This window comes from Hevea brasiliensis, chromosome 7 (genome assembly GCF_030052815.1).
Source record: "Hevea brasiliensis isolate MT/VB/25A 57/8 chromosome 7, ASM3005281v1, whole genome shotgun sequence".
NCBI classification, from domain to species: domain Eukaryota; kingdom Viridiplantae; phylum Streptophyta; class Magnoliopsida; order Malpighiales; family Euphorbiaceae; genus Hevea; species Hevea brasiliensis.
This window is the reverse complement of record NC_079499.1, coordinates 5,200,134-5,220,605: the sequence shown is the minus strand read 5'-3', so window position 1 is coordinate 5,220,605 and position 20,472 is coordinate 5,200,134. Positions and strand designations below refer to the sequence as shown.

Genomic DNA, 20,472 nt, shown 5'->3' with positions numbered 1-20,472 from the left:
ATAGTAGAATAGATAGTGGAACAGAACACAAGATAAGCATAGAGAATAATAGAAGATATCATAGAAGGAGATCAATTAGGACGGAACAGGATAGGAGAAGAATCATGATTGATACTTGGAATGTCGGATACATAAATATTAATGGAGCTTGTGGATACCTTAGAAAGGAGAATGGTGAATATTGCTTGCATTCAGAAGACTAAATGGGTAGGAGAGAAAAACAAGGCAGTGGGTAATTCAGGATACAAACTGTGGTTTACTCAGTCATCAGCAGAAGAAGAATATACTGGTTGCATTAATATTCTGTAACAAGTGCATGTATAGATATAACTTTCGATTTTTGGTCTACGTGCTCTTTAAGCTAGTCAAGATTCTACAATCCTAAAATCTCTATTGCTCAGAACAAATTGAATTGCTGTAAGGTAGAAGAAAATGGTGTAGTTTCATTTTCTTGTCCACAGAAACTTCATTTACTAGGTTTTGCTGTACTATGACTAAAGACTATGCTGAAGATGGGTTGTGTTGTATACAAACCACAACATAATGTAGAGATTTCTTCCTAATTCTCTCTCTCTCCTCTTCCATTTTGTATGTATATTCGCTTACGGGAGTTAACTCCGCCTAAGTAGTTTATACTTAGCCAGTTCCAAGCCTAGATAGAGGGGATTGCAGTAGATGACAACCAGCATAAAAATTTCGTTACACCCTCATGATATGGATTGTTATGATATAAATGTTGGGGCATCCTCTACTTACGACACGCTACATCGGAGCCTGGGTGTAGTGAGAAATATGCAAGGGTGTAAGGCGTTCACTGAAAGCGACGCGTCATCTGGCGCCCGAGTGTGGTGTTAAATGAGCAAGGGTTCACACATCATGGACGGGTGTAGGTAAAGATGTTAGTCCATAGGATAGATAGTAGAATAGATAGTGGAACAGAACACAAGATAAGCATAGAGAATAATAGAAGATATCATAGAAGGAGATCAATTAGGAAGGAACAGGATAGGAGAAGAATCATGATTGATACTTGGAATGTCGGATACATAAATATTAATGGAGCTTGTGGATACCTTAGAAAGGAGAATGGTGAATATTGCTTGCATTCAGAAGACTAAATGGGTAGGAGAGAAAAACAAGGCAGTGGGTAATTCAGGATACAAACTGTGGTTTACTGAAAAGAAAAGAAACAAGAACGGAGTGGGCATAATCATAGGTAGGACATTGAAAGATGCTGTAATAACTGTGAAAAGAGTAGGAGATAGAATTATACAAGTAAAGCTAGTACTAGAATGAGAAACAATAAATGTATTTAGTGCTTATGCCCCACAAATAGGATTAGATAGTGAGAATAAACAAAGGTTTTGGAAAGATATGAATGATCTAATGCAAAACATACCGAATGAAAAGAATGTTTTCATCAGTGGAAATTTGAATAGACATATAGGAAGTGATAGGCAAAGTTATGAGAATATTCATGGAAGTTTTGATTTTGATAGCCGAAATAAGGAGGGGAAAAGCATCCTAAATTTTGCTATGGCGTACGACCTAATGCTAGCAAATACCTACTTTATAAAAAGGGAGTCACATTTAGTGACTTTCAAAAGTGGGCAACATAGAAGTCAAATTGACTTCCTCTTAACCAGGAAGACAAATAGAGCTCTATGCAATAATTGCAAGGTCATTCTGGAAGAGGCTTTAACAAGTCAACATCGATTAGTAGTCTTGGATGTCAAGTTTATGAACAATTCAAGTAAGGCTAGAAGAAATTTTGTAGCTCGAACAAAGTGGTAGAAGTTCAAAAGAGTAAAGTAAGTGAAGTTCAAAAATAAGCTTCTCGAATCCAAAGCATGGAAGCTGGATGTGAAGGCCAATGGTATATGGATACAGATGACATCAAAGATTAGAGAAGTAATTAGAAAAGTACTTGGAGAGTCTAGAGGACATGGACAATACTCAAAAGAGAGATAGTGGTGGAATGAGGAAATACAAAAGGCAGTGAAGAGAAAGAGAGAATGGTATAAGAAATTATCTAAGTGTGATAATAATGAGGCGTATAAACAGTACAAGATAGCAAAGAAAGAGGCAAAAAATGCAGTTAGTCAAGCAAGAGCGCATACCTTTGAAAAATTATATGAGAAACTTGGAACTAAAGAAGGGTAGAAAGATATTTATAGATTAGCAAGGAGGAGAGAAAAGAAATGTCAAGATTTCAATCAAGTTAGGTGCATTAAAGATAAAGAAAGAAAAGTGTTAGTGAAAGATAAGGACATTAATGAAAGATGGAGAAATTATTTTGATGATCTCTTTAATAATAGTTGAAGTGGTAATAACGTGAATATAGACTACGGAGCAATAGAAAAGAATGTGAATTATATTAGAAGAATTAGATCTTCAGGAGTAAAGAAAACACTTAAGAAAATAAAAGTGGGTAAAACCTGTGAACTCGATGGAATAAAGCTTGTGGATCTGATGGAATACCAATTGAAGTGTAAAAGTGTTTGGGAGATATAGGAGTGGCATGATTAACTAAATTGTTTAATAAGATTCTAAACTCAAAGCAAATGCCTGATGAATGGAGGAGAAGTATTTTAGTGTCTATTTTTAAAAATAAGGGAGACATACAGAGTTGCTCAAGCTATAGGGAAATTAAACTCGTGAGCCATACTATGAAATTGTGAGAGAGAGTTGTGGAACATCGACTACGTCATGACACTTCTATCTCTCCCAATCAATTTGGCTTAATGTCCGGTCGTTTAACTATGAAAGTGATCTTTCTCATTAGAAACTTGATGGGGAAATATAGAAATGTGAAGAAAGTTCTACACATGATTTTTATCGATTTGGAGAAGGCTTATGATAGTGTTTCAAGAAATGTCTTATAGAGAGTGTTAGAACAAAAGAGCGTATCTATTAGGTACATACAAGTATTAAAAGATATGTATGAAGGAGTGCGCACAGTGGAAGGAGACACAAGAGATTTTTCCTATCTCAGTTGAATTATATCAAGGTTCAGCTGTAAACCCTTACCTTTTCACATTAGTTCTAGATGAATTGACGAAATATATAGAGAGTATCCCTTGGTGCATAATGTTTGCAGATGATATAGTTCTGATAGATGAGATGCGAGAAGGAATCAATAGAAAGCTAGAGGTTTGGAGAAATATTTTAGAGTCAAAGGGCTTTAAGTTAAGTAGAACGAAGACAGAATACATGCACTGTAAGTTCAGTGAAGGCCGAACTGGTGATAGGGAAGGAGTTAGTTTGGATGCAGTAGTGTTACCCCAAAGTAATCACTTTAAATATCTTGGCTCAATCCTTTAAATAGATGGTGGATGTGAGGAGGATGTTAGTCATAGGATTAGAGCCGCGGATGGTTGAAGTGGAGACGTACCAAGGTAGTTTTATGTGATCGCAAGATTCCCAATAAGTTGAAAGGAAAATTTTACCGAACAGCCATACGAACAATCATGTTATATGGTAGTGAGTGTTATATGGTAGTGAGTGTTGGACAATGAAGTAGTCATATGTGTTTAAGATAAGAGTTGTAGAGATGAGAATGTTAAGGTGGATGAGTAGCTATACTAGACTAGATAAAATCCGTAATGAAAGTATTAGAGAAAAGGTAGGAGTGGTGCCAATTGAAGATAAGTTGAGAGAAGAAAGATTGAGGTGGTTTGGTAATGTGAAATGTAGACATACGAAGGTTCAAGTTAGACAAGTAGAGCACATTGGGTTAGAGTAGGGGTGAGTAGATTTCGTTTAAACTGAAAAACCGAACCGAAACAAATCAATTCGGTTCAATCAGTTCGGTTTTAAAATTCAATCGGTTCGATTCGATTTTATATTATAAAAATTTCAGTTATTTCAGTTCGGTTCGATTTTGAAGGGAAAAAATTGATTAAATCGAATAGAATCAAATAGTAATTTTATCTATTCAAATCGAACCAAATCGAACCGAATTGATTATTGAATTGATTTATTTTTATGGAAAATTTATGAATTATATTTAATTTTTTATATATAAATTGTTTACTTTTATTGATTAATAATTATTAGGTTCAAACCAAAATCAAAATTAGACCAAATAACTTGAAAATCAAGTCTAAATTAAAAAATCAATAAAAAAATAAAACCGATTGGTTTGAACTAAACCGAACCAAAATAGAGCTGTTTGATTCGATTCGATTTCTAAAATATATAATTTGATTTTCACAATTTAATTCAGTTCTGTTCGATTCAATTCGGTTTAAACCGAATACTCACCCCTAGATTAGAGGATAGAAAGAAAAAAAATAATAGACATAAACTGACTTGAAGGGAAGTAATACAACATGACCTAGAATTATTATACATTTTCCCAATAAATTTTTAGAATAAAGATTTAATTGAATTGAGTATTCACTTATAGGAATTGATATTTGAATGGTGGGTACTGGTTGCTAGTCTTCATGTTTGAACATGGTAGAAAAACATGATCTTTCTCCTTAGATAAACACTGAGAACCCTTTTGATTTGAAAGAGTATAACCAATACAAAAGCTTGTCATAGCTGCATAGAATTGCCGCACAATGTGCTCTTCAGATTCTTGGTGCTCATGTAAAATGTAGACATACGAAGGTTCTAGTTAGACAAGTAGAGCACATTGGGTTAGATTAGGGGTGAGTAGATTTCGTTTAAATTGAAAAACCGAACCGAAACAAATCAATTCGATTCAATCAATTCGGTTTTAAAATTCAATCGGTTCGATTCAATTTTATATTATAAAAATTTCAGTTATTTCAGTTCAGTTCGATTTTGAAGGGAAAAAATTGATTAAATTGAATCGAACCAAATAATAATTTTATCTATTCAAATCGAACCAAATCGAACCGAATTGATTATTGAATTGATTTATTTTTATGGAAAATTTATGAATTATATTTAATTTTTTATATATAAATTGTTTACTTTTATTGATTAATAATTATTAGGTTCAAACCAAAATCAAAATTAGACCAAATAACTTGAAAATCAATAAAAAATAAAACCGATTGGTTTGAACTAAACCAAACCACAATAGAGCGGTTTGATTCGATTCGATTTTTCATTCATTTCAGTTCGGTTCGATTTCTAAAATATATAATTTGATTTTCACAATTTAATTCAGTTCTGTTCGATTCAATTCGATTTAAACCGAATACCTCACCCCTAGATTAGAGGATAGAAAGAAAAGAAATAATAGACCTAAACTAACTTTAAGGGGAGTAAAACAACATGACCTAAAATTATTATACATTTTTCCGATAAATTTTTGGAATAAAGATTTAGTTAAATTGAGTACTCACTTATAGAAATTGAGATTTGAATGATGGGTACTGATTGCTAGTCTTCATATTTGAACATGGTAGAAAAACATGATCTTTCTCCCTAGATAAACACTGAGAACCCTTTTGACTTGAAAGAGTATAACCAATACAAAAGCTTGTCATAGCTGCATAGAATTGCCGCACAATGTGCTCTTCAGATTCTTGGTGCTCATTCTAGGTGTAGGTGCACAGAGGGCTTATCTGTTCATTACTCCAATAAGTGGACTGAAATGCTAGGTTGAAAAGGACTATAATAAGAATACGAAGAAATAATGCATCTCTTTCAAAAACTACAAGTTGACAAGAGAATAACAATAAATGGGGAAGCCAAATATCAACATCCTTCAGCCTGGACTTTCCTATTCAACATTAATTCAGCCATGTTTATATTCATCAAATTCTATCCTTTAAACATATTTCACAGGTTTGAATAAAAAAGAATGTTAATAAAGAAAATAAAATAGAGGCAGATGATGACAACCAGAATACACAGAAAATTTCAATTTTACTCGGGGGGGGGTGGTGGTTATAATAATTACAAGTTAGATGTGTTACTGCTGTATTAAACAGTCGCAAAAGCTCCTCTGGGATGTTGCTCCTCTTACAAAACAAACTTGCAGGGCCTTCCATAAGAGATCTGCCCAAAACTTTTGTAATATTTTCTTGACCAGAGGTAGTCAGTCTACTAGCAATTCTTCAACGAAACAGTGATACCATAACGGACCACCATGCAAGTCGTAAATCTTTTGCCAACCAGGGATTCTATCATCGGCATGTCATGTCCCTACAGAATATCATCCACAAAAAAGGTTTAGAGCTGGACCATGAAGGTTATATTGTTTTTTAGAACACTGTTATTATATCAATCAAAATGAAAAGTGGATTTTTTTTTTTTTTAAGAATATTATGTTCCACTTATTGTGATGCATCTGAAATTTGTACATGTCGTCATCAAGTCTTGGATCCCAGGAATGAGTAGGGAAATGAAATAGATGAGAAAAAGGGCAAATGGAAAACAAAAGTTTATTAAGAAGTAGAACAAATGAAAACTGATTTTCAATAAATTAAAACATATTTAAAATTCATTTCAAATAAATTCTAATTAAAATTTTATTATTTGATATGATACAAAATCAAATATAAAATTTAATTAAATTACATATAATTCATGTTTCGTATAATTTTATAATTAAAATTTATTTATCTTCACCTCTTAAACTACTCTTAATAATAAAATTAAAAATATATATATATATTTTTCTCTAAAAAAAATATTGTATCTAATAAATTTATAATAATTAATAAACACAAATTAATTAATCATATATTAGTAACATATATTGGTCTAGAGAAAGGTAGGACGGACAGGTAAAGAAAGATAGAAGAAAGAGGGTGGAGAGAAAGGTAGGCGAAGAGAAAAAAAAAAGAGAGAGAGACTGTGTTTGTGAGGAATACTGGCATTTTAGTCAAAAAAATATAGTCTAAAATTTGTGAAATTTATTTTAAATTCTATCAAATTTAATGGAACTGGTTTTAGTTATAACCATTCCATGGAGTTTAATTTTAAAAATTTTACAAATCAAAAACAAAATTTGTTGAATTCATTTTAACCAAGTAACTCCTAAGTGAACTGCAGAAAGAGGGGGAAATCTACATGCGGAAGGAGCATTATTGAGATAGAAAGGGACACTTTTATAAAATACAACAATGGTAATTCCTTTCCTTTTTCCTACTCGATTTTCAGCCCAATTTGGGAGAAAAAGAGATGAGCAAAGTCAGGAACCTAAACTTCATTTTGCAACGCAACATAAAAAGAAAAACCACAAACCACTCTTCCCATTGTTCTCAGCCATGTTTGCCTTGACTCGGAAATGGTATCAAACACCTACTCATGATCAATAAAGAAATTTTAAGTTTTAAAATTTAAAATTTCATATGCTGCGAGTATCCATTAGGGTGTAGCGAATAGTCATAGTAGTAGAACTTTCTCTCAGTGATCACAAGCAAGAACAGTATCTGCTGTGTCACTAACTGATATATTCCTGTTTGAACTGTCTTTCTTTTATTATTATTATTACATTCTTGTGACCAATAAAAACCTATAATTAAACAGATTCATGAGATAGAGCAGCCTACCTGATTGGTGATTATCAAGATTCTCTGCTACTTGACTGGTACCTGGTTTGCTGGTGCTTGGTTGAGTCATTACTTGGTTCTGTAGATATGAGCAGATTTAATTAGTATTAACTAATAATGGTCCTTAAATGATAGATGATGAGATGGGTTAAAGTAAATTAAGCAGGAATATGTAATTTTTACATATCTTTACAAATATAACAGATTAAGAAAAATGGAAATGACTTGGGAAGTTTAAAATCAGCCCAGCCTAGGCATGTCCTTTTAAGTAAACAAGCTCAACCCTTAAATGGGCAACTACTAAAATAATTATAAAAACTACATCAAAGGTGATAGACATGCAAGACAATGAGAAATTAAATCTGTGCGTGAGTGCGCAAACTTGCACATGCATATGTATGTGCATGTATACTTGCACACACAAGTGCAAATTCCTCAAAAGTAACACTAGGATGCAACACAACAGTGGCTAAGTGTCATAAAGACAACACATCAAGATTTTGTCCAGATGAAAATGAGGAGGTTTAAAGGTAAAATAACACATTACCTGTGATACTGGTATTTGCATCTGCTGCAGACCAAGGTACTGTTGATAAGGATCAGCAAAATTTGGTACTCGTGGCTGGTTTGGATTCTGTGTGCTTATCATGGGATCTGACTGGTTGATTGCTTGGATTCTGGATTGATCAGGGGCTGGGGAAGGGACAGGGGGCATATGAAAAGCAGGCATAGGGAACCTGGGACCCAAATGAGCTGCTGCAGCCGGTGTAGGCATGGATGCACCAGCTAGAACATTGGGAAATGGCATCATGGGTCGATTCATGCCCATTTCCATGCCCATGCCCATCCCCATTCCAATCCCCAATGGTGGCATATGCTGCTGGATGCCAGGAAACATCATTGGGACTATGCTGCATCCCATGGACATCATCTGTGGAAATTAATCATAATCTAATTTTGTCATAGATAATACATAAAATCAGAATTTTCCTTTCATAAAGATATAAAAGCATGCTAGGCACCAATTTGCATAATCAAGAACTGATAATCTTTCGTACAATCTTACTAGACACTTCAAACCAAGGAAAGTGTTGATGCGAGAGTAAGCTTGGTAAATATCTTGAACATTATACTTAGTTAAAACAACTGCTTGGGGGAAGCATATTGAAAGGTTAGTCACTGTTGGCAAGGATTATGATCAAGTTGATTACCCAAAGGCCAGCATCCAATTTTATTCCTGCAAGTATGGGTCCAGAGAGGAAGAATTTGGGGACAGTCCTACCCCTTCAGCAATTTTGCACTAAATGGCTACTCTCAAAAGTCAAGCCTGCATCCTTTTGGTTGTGAGCCCAAAGTTTTTATTATTTGACAAAACTCTTTTCGAATTTCATCAACATGAAAGAAGCTTTGAAATTGGCTTGTTGGTTTTCTAGTCTCTGACATACAAACGGAGGACTTACTAACTGGGAAGTATCCACTAAGATACTATCCTCTATTTGTTAAAGTTATATCTTATATGCTTTTCCCTTTTCCTCCTCAATCCATCCATCAGAAAAGCATCTACAACCTCAAGTATAGAATTATAGACGCTGAATTCAAATATCATCCCACATAACAAGAAAATCAAACCCAATCCTTCTCCTTAGAGCAGTTAAACATCAAAATTTAGGAACAGCTCAACCTTAAGCTACAAGCTGATTAAGGCTTAAATTAAGTATGACCCTCTTCTCATTAATTCCATATGCAATTATGAAATACAAGAAAACTTTCATCATGCATTTGGTGGATGGACGTGAATGAGGCATTCTTAACGTAGCTAGCTAAACTCATCATCTTTAAATTCATGATCATGATGTTGATAATACATAAATGATTTTTAAGGCATGGCACATAACTATCAATGCAAAAACGGGATAAAAGCTAGAGCTCAGAACAAACGATTAATTAAGAATTTAAGATTCCATATTCCAAAAAGTTTAGATTTTTATTGGAGGTGGAATTATGTCAAACCATATCCAATAAAACCACATCACAAAATTAAATAGGAAATATTTACCTGTACTTGCAACTGAAGTGATTTCAGGTACTCAATTGCCTCATCCAACATAGAAGCTTTGTCTGACTGTAAATCAATGAACAACAAATTTATGGAGCAGAAAAATAAGAAGAAGAAGAGGAAGAAGAAGAAGAAGAAGAAGCTAAAAATATGCCTACTAAAAATAGAAACGTACAGAACCTTGTTGCATCGAGGTATAAGCTCTTGCAAAGCCCTCATCTTTTCATTTATCCGGTCTCGCCGTCTCTGAAAGAATGCAATAACATGCACGTTAAGGGAGTTGACAATATGGAGAATCAGCTAATTTAGCCACAATTTTGCAACACAAGTACCAACCCTTTCTGACAGGTTGTGAACTTCCGCAGCACGAGATCTCTTCGTAGATGTTGATCTTCGTAGTTGTCTCTTTGCATCAGCAGATTCAAACTCAAAATCCTTTGGCAATAATAAAGAAATAGGAAATTAGTTACTATTTAGAACTCTTGATGCAGGAACAATGATAAGATACAGGACTTTTTGCACCTCAGTAACAGCACAATGCAATATCTCTTTGCATCTGCATGCAAGCTGTCTTTTGTCTAGCATAACTTAATTGGCTTTGACACCTCTTCTAATATCATTGAGGCACAAACAAACGCCCTAATAAATGCAATTTGAAGCCTGCATCCCAGCAGCAGGATGTCCACCTGCTGTGATTATTCTTTCATCAAACAATTCATATTTCCCATCATAGATGTTGTGCTTATATTGAACCCCCTCCAGTCATTATTAAATTTTGTTATGGAAAGTCAATCACTATATTATTTTTCTGTATATTCTGTATTCTGTATTCCTATTTAGGATTTATTATTTAGAATTTCTTCCTAATTAGTAGAACACAATTATAGGAATCAATTGTATATATATATACCCATGTACAGATTAATTGATATTAAGAAGAATCATCTTTTTCTACACGGTATCAGAGCAAGTCATCTATCTAAGGTGACTATTTGTTCTCACCACCCAGCTCAGGAGAGACCTTAGCCGCCGACCGGCCGTTTCGACTCCGATCAATATCGCCAGCGTCGCCTCAACCCTCCTGAGGTTTGACTCTCAGATCCTATTTCAGTATTTGCTTGATTTGTGATTTTGGGTTATTTTGCTGCTGTAAGCACTTTGGATTAACGTTTCGGTTAGTTTTCTCTGTCTCAACAAATGGCAGACAATAAGAATGTTATTTCTGATGTGATTCAGGTGATGACTAAGATCACGGAACACAAACTTAATGGTTCGAATTACCTGGAGTGGAGTAAGACTGTTAGGGTATATTTGCGTAGCCTTGATAAGGATGATCACCTTACTAAAGATCCACCTACGGATGATACACGACAAACTTGGCTAAGGGAGGATGCTCGGTTGTTTTTGCAGCTTCGGAACTCGATTCACAGTGAGGTAATTAGTTTAATTAATCACTGTGAATTTGTTAAGGAATTGATGGATTACTTAGATTTTTTGTATTCTGGTAAAGGGAATATCTCCCGTATTTATGATGTTTGTAAGGCATTCTACCGTGCTGAGAAAGAGGATAAGTCTCTCACGGCTTATTTTATGGATTTTAAACGGGTACATGAGAAACTTAATATATTGTTGCCTTTTAATCCTGATGTGAAAGTTCAGCAGGCCCAACGGGAGCAACTGGCTGTTATGAGTTTTCTTGCAGGCCTTCCTTCAGAGTATGAGACTGCTAAATCTCAGATTTTCTCCAGTTCTGAGATTTCCTCTTTGCATGAAACGTTTACACGGGTCCTTCGTACAGAGAGTACCCAATCTTCACAGCCTGCAAGTAGTGCTCTTATTAGCCGTAATCCAAATGGACAACAAGGTAATAGAAGAGGAAGTAGAGGAGGAATTACAGGCAACAGAAGTAATCAGCGTAATGGAGAGGCTAGTTCTAATCAGACTCAAGAGGAGTCATTTGTTATTATTGCCATGAGCCTAGCCATACAAAATATAATTGTTCGCAACTTCAAAGGAAAAATCAGCGATTACAGATGGCAAATATGGCAGCAGAGGATTCTACAATATCTTCCTCTGAGAAAACTATTTTGGTATCTGCAGAGGATTTTGCACAGTTTTCCCAGTATCAGGCATCTCTAAAGCATACCAGTTCCCATATCACTGCAATCGCTGAGTCAGGTAAATCCACTATATGTCTTGTGTCTTCCTCATCCAAATGGGTTATTGATTCTGGTGCGACAGATCACATGACAGGTAATTCTAGTCTTCTATCTGCTTTTTAGTCTAATCTCAATTCCTCTACTGTTACTTTAGCTGATGGTTCTACTTCTTGTGTCATGAGTTGTGGAATTGCGAACCCGACTCGTCAATTTCTTTGTCATCTGTTTTGTGTCTACCAAAATTATCTTTTAATCTACTTTCTGTTAGTAAACTTACTCGTACCTTAAATTGTTCTATTTCCTTTTTTTCTTACCAGTGTTTGTTTCAGGATCTTACTACGAAGCAGATTATTGGTAGAGGATGTGAGTCAGGTGGTCTCTACATTCAGGAAAATCATGTACCGCGGTCGCTTGTTTGGTCCAGTACCTTAACACCTCTTGAAGCTCATTGTAGATTGGGTCATCCTTCTTTGTCTACCATGAAGAAGCTATGTCCTCAGTTTCAGTCTTTATCAGTACTAGAATGTGAGACGTGTCAATTTGCAAAACATCATCGTTTGCCTTCTGTGTCTAGAGTCAATAAACGGGCTTCATCCCCTTTTGAGTTAGTTCATTCTGATGTTTGGGGTCCTTGTTATGTTACTTTTGTTACTTTTGTTGATGATTACTCTCGTGTTACTTGGTTATATTTAATGAAGAATCGTTCTGAGTTGTTTTCTATCTTTTGTGCCTTTTGTAATGAAATCAAAACTCAATTTAATATTTATGTGCGCATATTAAGAAGTGACAATGCCAAAGAATACTTTTCAGCACAATTTCAGTCTTATATGACATAAAATGGCATTCTTCATCAGTCTTCCTGTGTGGATACCCCATCCCGAAATGGCGTGGCCGAAAGAAAAAATCGGCATCTTCTTGAGGTAACTCGTGCTCTTCTTTTTCATATGAAAGTTCCTAAACACTTTTGGGCGGATGCAGTTTCTACGGCATGTTTTTTGATCAATCGTATGCCGTCTTCTGTCCTTAATGGGGATATTCCTTGTACTGCTTTGTTTCCTACAAAATCTTTATTCCCTGTTGAACCCCGTATTTTTTGTTGTACCTGCTTTGTGCGTGATGTTCATCCATAGGTTACTAAATTGGATCCAAAGTCTCTCAAATGTGTCTTCCTTGGGTACTCTCGGCTACAAAAAGGGTACCGTTGTTTCTCCTACTCTTAATCGTTATCTTGTTTCTGCAGATGTCACATTTTTTGAGTCCACTCCATTTTTTCCTTAATCATTTGTGTATGACAGTCAGGGGGAGGAGGATGATCTCTTAATATATACTGTCCAACCAATGTCTAGTCCTCTCCCACAACCTATTCCTTCTGTTTCTAGACCTACTCGACCTCCCGTTGTTCATGTTTATTCCAGGAGATTGGAGATTCCTGACTCAAATCCTCCACCAACTACTTCGTTGGGAGATCCAGTATCTCATACTGATCATGATTCTGATATAGACTTACCTATTGCTCTTCGTAAAGGTAAACGTTCATGTACTTACCCTATCTCTTCTTTTGTTTCTTATAATCAATTGTCTTCTTGTTCTCGGTGTTTTGTTACTTCTTTAGACTCTGTTCCTATCCCTAATACTGTTGGTGAGGCACTGTCTCATCCTGGCTGGTGTGCTGCTATGAAAGAGGAAATGGAGGCTTTAGATGCTAATGGTACATGGGAACTGTTGCCTTTGCCCACTGGTAAGAAAGCTATTGGTTGCAAATGGGTATTTACAGTAAAGGTAAATCCTGATGGTTCTGTAGCTAAGTTAAAAGCACGCCTTGTAGCAAAAGGATATGCTCAGACATATGGGGTTGATTACTCTGACACTTTTTCTCCTGTATCTAAACTTACTTCTATTCGCTTGTTTATCTCTTTAGCAGCTACATATAATTGGCCCCTGCATCAATTGGATATCAAGAATGCTTTCCTTCATAGTGATCTTCAGGAGGAGGTGTATATGGAGCAACCACCTGGGTTTGTTGCTCAAGGGGAGTTGGGTAAAGTTTGTAGGCTTCGGAAGTCTCTTTATGGCTTGAAACAAAGTCCTAGGGCATGGTTTGGGAGATTCAGTGAAGCAGTACAGGAATTTGGTATGCAAAAGAGTAAGTGTGATCACTCAGTATTTTATAGGCAATCTGAGGCTGGTCTAATTCTCCTGGTAGTCTATGTGGATGACATTGTCATCACTGGGAGTGACTCTGCAGGTATTTCATCTCTTAAAACCTTCCTCCAAACCCAGTTTCAGACCAAAGACTTGGGATTGTTAAAGTATTTCTTGGGTATCGAAGTTATGAGAAGTAAGAAGGGTATTTTCTTGTCTCAAAGAAAATATGTCCTCGATCTATTGACAGAGATAGGAAAATTAGGTGCTAAGCCTTGTAGTGCACCAATGACTCCAACTTTACAACTGTTAGCAAGGGATAGTGAGTTGTTTAAAGATCCAGAGAGATACAGGAGATTGGTAGGAAAATTGAACTACCTTATAGTCACTCGTCCTGACATTGCTTATGCCGTTAGTGTGGTAAGTCAGTTTATGTCTTCCCCAACTGTTGCTCATTGGGAAGCCTTGGAACAAATCTTGTGTTATCTGAAGGGCGCTCCAGGAAGAGGTTTGCTATATGATAATCATGGGCATTTGAATATTGAATGTTTTTCAGATGCCGATCTTGGATCTAAGATTGACAGAGGTCAACTCTGGATATTGCGTTTTGTTGGAGGAAATTTGGTATCTTGGAAGTAAGAAGCGAGTGTAGTTTTTCGATCTAGTGCTGAATCGAATCTGAGCCATGGCACAATCAATATGTGAGGTAATGTGGATACTTCAATTACTAGATGAGACAGGTTTTAAGACCTCCCTGCCTGCGAAATTGTGGTGTGATAATCAAGCTGCTCTCCATATTGCTTCTAATCCGGTATTTCATGAGCGGACCAAACATATTGAGATTGATTGTCACTTTATTCGTGAAAAGATTCAACAACAGATTATCTCAACAGGACACATCAAAACTGGAAAGCAGTTAGGAGATATTTTCACAAAAGCTCTGAATGGAGCTAGGATTGACTACATTTGTAACAAGTTGGGCATGATTAACATCTATGCTCCAACTTGAGGGGGAGTGTTATGGAAAGTCAATCACTATATTATTTATCTGTATATTCTGTATTCTGTATTCCTATTTAGGATTTCTTCCTAATTAGTAGAACACAATTATAGGAATCAATTGTATATATACACCCATGTACAAATTAATTGATATTAAGGAGAATCATCTCTTTCTACAAATTTCAAAATTGCTCACTGTGCCCCTACTCTTCACAAATAGCAAATATTTTCAAGTTTTCTGACACTTAGCATATCAATGTCAATCTTAGTTTCTTTTTTCTTCAATTTATGCATAAAAGCTTCCATTACAATAAATGTGAGTTTTGACAAAAATGAATAGGGTCAATTGAATATGGGGATATAGATGAAAAACAAGTCCTTAACCTTTCATTTGAGAATCATCACATAAATTTATTTTATCATGAACCAAACAACCATCAAAATGAGTTATTTTTTTCCATGATAATTATGGGAGGGGATTTTTTTTTTTTTTTTGGTCCTTTTCTTTTTGCTGAACCAGAATCTCCCATCCAAATAGTTCCACCTTTACAAATAAACTTGGACATTCCCTTTTTCTGTTCTTTATTGGTTTGATGGAGACTGAATGCTCAGCGAAACAGCAACCCTACTAGGCCATGAAACCCCCGGCAATTTCATCTCTGAAATCTCCCTAAAACCTTCAAGGACTTGCTGGAGAATCTGAAACCTTCAAGCATGGGTACGTGAAGCTTTAACTAAGCAATATGCACAGCGCTGATTCCCTCCCCATACACACGACAAAAACCTAACCCTCCAATCTCTAGTCATGAACAAGTTATTAACAAATTATTATACATTTGAAACTAATGAACTTTTGATCAATGGTATTGAAATTGTCTCTATAATCTTACAATGTTAAGGTCTTAAGTTCAAACCACAGCCTCTAAGGTCATTGTATTAGAGTCTATGTGGTTGTCCTAATGACCTAAATTGTACAAAAAGGGATGTAGAAACTTTCACTATAATTTACTGCAAAGGCCCACCTTACCCATACATACAAGTTGTCATTTTTTAATATTCATGTGATTTAGAATTCGATATTTTTGGTATTTCAATGAAATTGAATTACAAGCCAAAAGCTAAAGTAAACAATCTCCACAAAAACCAGGAAATTCACATGAAACGTGTGAATATACATATGCATACACTTTCAAAATTTTAAAAGAGGTAATTGTTAAAATTTGAACTCCCAACCTTTTACACTAAGAGACATGCGATCAACCTTTTTAAAAAAAACACTATTTGACTTTTTTTTATAGGCCTATAAGCTATAACATGTGAAAAGTAATTTTAATAACAACCTTAAAATTTTATTTTTTATTTACATAAGAAACTTCTATGTAAAGAAAATAAGGTTATTGGGATTTGAATTCTTAATTTATATATTCACGCACTTGGTTTTATTATAATAATAATAATAATAATAATAATAATAATAATAATAATAATAACAAGTCTGAAAGCATCTTTTAATTTCTAAACTTTACATGAAAAGTCACTTGGCAACCTAGAATTGTAACTATTTAACACCTCAACTTTACATAAAAAAAATCACTTGGCATTCACTTTTAATTGCATCCCATTCGACACTTGAAGTTTATGAAAGTGTAATTATTAAATCTTTGCAATCCTAGTTAGTAAAACGTGTAAATGCTGTTCAATTAGGTAAATATTATTATTAGGATGTATATAATTATAAAATTAAATAAATTATAATAATTATTCTAATTCTCTCTCTCTTGTCATAAAAAATCCACCAAATCGAGCACTGTTGATCAGCAAATGAAACTAAGGGCCTGTTTGGTTTTACTGTTGAATACAACAGATAGCTGTGAGCTGATAGCTGTTACTGTTAGCTGATAACTGATAGCTGATAACTGATAGCTGATAACTGATAGCTGATTATAGCTGTTTTATGTTAAGTGTTTGGTAAAATTATTTTTAACTGTTGCTGTTGATATGTGAAATGACTAATAAGGGTATATGTCATATAATTTATTTAATTTTTAAATAAATATAAAATTATAAATTTATTATATTATATTATTTATTTTATTATTAAATTAAATATATAATTATTAAATTAATATATTATATTATTTAAATAAATATATAATTATTAATCTATTATATTATATCATTTATTTTATTATTGAAATAAGAAAATAATTATTTTTTAAGATAATTAAATAATTTTAAAAATATAAATAAAATAATAAAATAATTATTATTGTTAATAGAAAATTTTATAATTAATTTTAAGTTTTTAGATATAAATAAATATTTTATATTTTATGTTATTAATAAAAAATATTTTAACAAATTTAAAATACGTTAATTAAAATGTTAAAATTACAAATAAAAAATAAAAACATTAATAATATTAATTTTCAAGTTAAATAAAAAAGGATAATATGGTCAAAATTAAAAACAAAACCAAATCAGCTATCAACTGATGAGAAACTGCTCTAAAAATAGAGCTGATACAAACTGCAGCTGATGGGTCTCATATCAGTTGCCCATCAGCTATCAACTCTATTTTTTTAAGCTTGTCAAACACTATAATTTACCTGTTTTGATGTCCATCAGCTATCAGCTGCACCCAATAGGTAAACCAAACACCTCTTAAGACTGAAGAGAGTTGATTGGTGTCTGTCTCGCTTAAGTTAGTTACCAGAAACAATCGAAGTGGCCATCCAAAAATCTAATTCTACCTTGACTAAGAGAGAAAAATGTCCTTAACGCCGTTGTTGATGCCGTTTAAGCATTTCCCTATCTTCGTTGATGTTGCCAAAGAGCATAAATACAAGTCAGAATTAATATCCATGTCAAAGCGCGTGCAAGTCACCAATCATATAAGTAAATAATTATATTTTTATAAAATTTAAATATCAAATAAAATACAATTAAAAATAAAAATATATACCATGTAAATTTTTTTTATAAAAATTTAAAATTAAATAATTATACTTTTATAAATTTCAAATATCAAAAAAGATACCTGTACCACCGAATATAGTGATGTCAAGCAACTTTTCAGGCAAAGGTTGCATTCAGTAATAATAATAATAATAATAATAATAATAATAATAATAACTGAATAAGAAGCACCCAAAAATGATCCTAATATGGAATAGACGCTAGAACATAAAAAGAATATAATAATAATTAAACCAGAAAAAAAATAGCGTGGCCCAAACAAAATCCAAAAGAAAAATCATATATCCAAAAGCAAAAGGACAGGCGGGAAATGGGAGGAGAAAACGCAGTCCCTGTGACACGCGCCGACGGGCGGACATCCCAAAAAAAGAATTGTGGAATTTTTATTCTCTGTGGCACATGTTCACTGCAACCTAAATCATCGCTCGTCAATCAACCGGATCGAAACGTTTTGCCATTCTACCGCTTACTTCACGGACGACGGACTGAAGTAGACAATACTCCAATCGCACGCACCACCAAAATTCTATTAACTTGCACTGAAAGCCCCTTTTTTTTAATTTCCATTTTATTTATAAAAAAATAAAAAAAAAAAACTAAAAAGAAGAAATGCACAGAAGAATGGTGCTCACGTCTACCAATGTCACTATGCCAACGGCCGATAGCCGAGAACAGTAAAACACAAACATGCCAAACATGGTAGTTAATACAATATACTTAACTCGGTAATAAACTCGAGAGTCGAGACTCACCTCGCTGTGATACTCCGTGTCCACTTCCTTTCCCTTGCGCTTCCGGTCCTCTGCTGCCGGCTTTTGAGAGGGCGGTTCGGTGCTGGAGCTTGAGCCACCGGGGGACGAAGTCACGGTCATCTCACACGTCATCTTATCCTTACTATTATTACTTGCACCTGCCTGGGAAGAGGTGCCTGCTACTGCAGTGCCGCTCATGGTCCCGCAGGCATTATCGCCGCTAGAAACAACGGTAGTACTCCTAGCGTCTGCCGCCTCTGAAATTCTAGACTCAGACCCCATCGCCGGTGTATCATTGGAATCTACAACTGTCAACTCTCTCAGCACGGTTTTTAAATTAGACGGTCCTGATTCGGACTTGCCAACCGTCGCTCTATGCCTGGAGAAGTACCCGAAGTTCTGCACCACCTCCGCCCTCCTCGTCGGTGGTATCGGAGGTCTAGAAGCCGCGGCGGTAGCAGAAACCGCCGGCTGTGGGCGAGTCTCTGGATCGAGATTTGAATGTATGGGAGCGGCGCTGGTATTTGTGGTGGTGGAAGTGACGCAGGCAGTGGAAGGATAAGGGAGATCGGCGCAGAAATCTTGGTCAAAATTAGTGTCGTTGAGAGGGTAGTGAAGCCAAGCGGCCATCTCGTCTTCTTGCATGAAAAGAAGCTGCTGCTGCTGTTCATGTGATGATCGGATCTCCCTAGGGTTTGATTGGTCGACAGGGGGCACAGCGTCGTCGTATTTGTGATGCTGTGATTTCTTGAAAGGCGTCTGGGTTTGGCTCTGGACGACCACCTGGCCGTTCTGCCATAGCAGTTCCATGATCTCGTCCTCCGACCTATCAATTTCAAATCGTTAGGATTCAGAAACGAATAATTTCATGGAAGAAAATAGAAATAGAGAGAGGCGGTTTACGTGATTGATTTTTTAGGGCGAGTTAAGGTTGGAGAAGTGGGAATTGCGCAGTCTTCGTCCAGTTTGAAATCGGGAACATAGTGATTCATTTTACAAGTAAAAATCCAAAAACTAGAAGAAGAAAAATTAAAAAACAAACAAGTTAGATAAAAAAAAAATCGTCGAGCAGTTTGAGAGGTAGAATAATAGAACTTACCGGTAACAAGCCTGAACCGACTTAGAGAAATAGAGGAGGAGCCAGGAGACAATTGTCAAGGTTTAGAGATGCAGCAAAGGAACACATGTTGGCAAGTTGGATGATGATTGATGATGTTAGGCAGCAGCTTTCGAGTTGGTGTTCATGCGTGTGAAGAGTGATTGGAAAGATAGAAAATGTAAAACTTTTTTCCTCAGAATATTTTCTGTCGGTTGTTCGTGTTCTTCTGCTTTGCCTTTTGAGTTGATGTCAACTTGCAGACTGAGGCAGCCAGCCCCCAAAGATAAGGTCTCTCTTTCCGAATAATGTGAAGAAGAAGGACGAAGTGGATTTTTGACAGCAGATGCTCAACTCAAATGCACTGGGTAAATTTTAACAATTGAATTTATATAACTGCAATATTAAAAAATAACATAAAATTTTTTTAATTTTAATAATTAATTTTTTAATTTGATATTTATCTAAATAATTTTAACAGAATAATTAGTTATTATTTTTTTTTTCTCTTAAATTACATATAAATTAAAAATTTTTTTATTTTTTATGTGTTAAAAAAATAATTTTATATTTTATATAAAAAAAATATTCACTAAGTGCTACATTGAATTCATTTATAAAAAAATTTAATTGAAAAATTAATAATTAATAATTAAAATAATTTTATTATATAAAATTTAAAAATTAAAAAAAAATTTATATTACATTTTAACATTAAAAAATAATTATAATATTATAATTATATAAATTTAAAAATAATTATTAAAATTTATTCAAAACGCAATGCATCCTCTGTTTTTCC

The 20,472-nt window shown here is 34.6% G+C and overlaps 1 protein-coding gene across 2 annotated transcripts; it reads right to left on the bottom strand.

The window, feature by feature from the left end:
* Window positions 1–5,669: 5,669 nt before the first annotated feature.
* On the bottom strand, window positions 5,670–20,016 carry LOC110643374 (transcription factor PIF1). 2 transcript variants are annotated; one of them, XM_021795728.2, is made up of 9 exons: window positions 19,674–20,015; window positions 19,478–19,588; window positions 18,575–19,400; window positions 9,877–9,975; window positions 9,721–9,786; window positions 9,541–9,606; window positions 8,032–8,415; window positions 7,485–7,563; window positions 5,670–6,132 (listed from the first exon to the last, which is right to left on the bottom strand). In XM_021795728.2, the coding sequence occupies exons 2-9, from the start codon at window positions 19,564–19,566 to the stop codon at window positions 6,125–6,127; spliced, it is 1,617 nt and encodes a 538-aa protein (XP_021651420.2). In that variant the 5' UTR covers window positions 19,567–19,588; window positions 19,674–20,015; the 3' UTR covers window positions 5,670–6,124. The 2 variants fall into 2 exon arrangements, with proteins under 2 accessions (XP_021651420.2, XP_021651421.2); XM_021795729.2 differs by lacking the exon at window positions 19,478–19,588 and having other exon boundaries at window positions 19,674–20,016.
* Between the last annotated feature and the right edge of the window lie 456 nt (window positions 20,017–20,472).

Coding starts and splice junctions, on each gene's coding strand:
- LOC110643374 (XM_021795728.2), bottom strand. CDS start 19,566: ATGAATCACTATGTTCCCGATTTCAAACTGGACGAAGACTGCGCAATT. Junction 19,401..19,477: donor CGCCCTAAAAAATCAATCAC/GTAAACCGCCTC, acceptor TGAAATTGATAG/GTCGGAGGACGAGATCATGG. Junction 9,607..9,720: donor TTATACCTCGATGCAACAAG/GTTCTGTACGTT, acceptor ATTGATTTACAG/TCAGACAAAGCTTCTATGTT.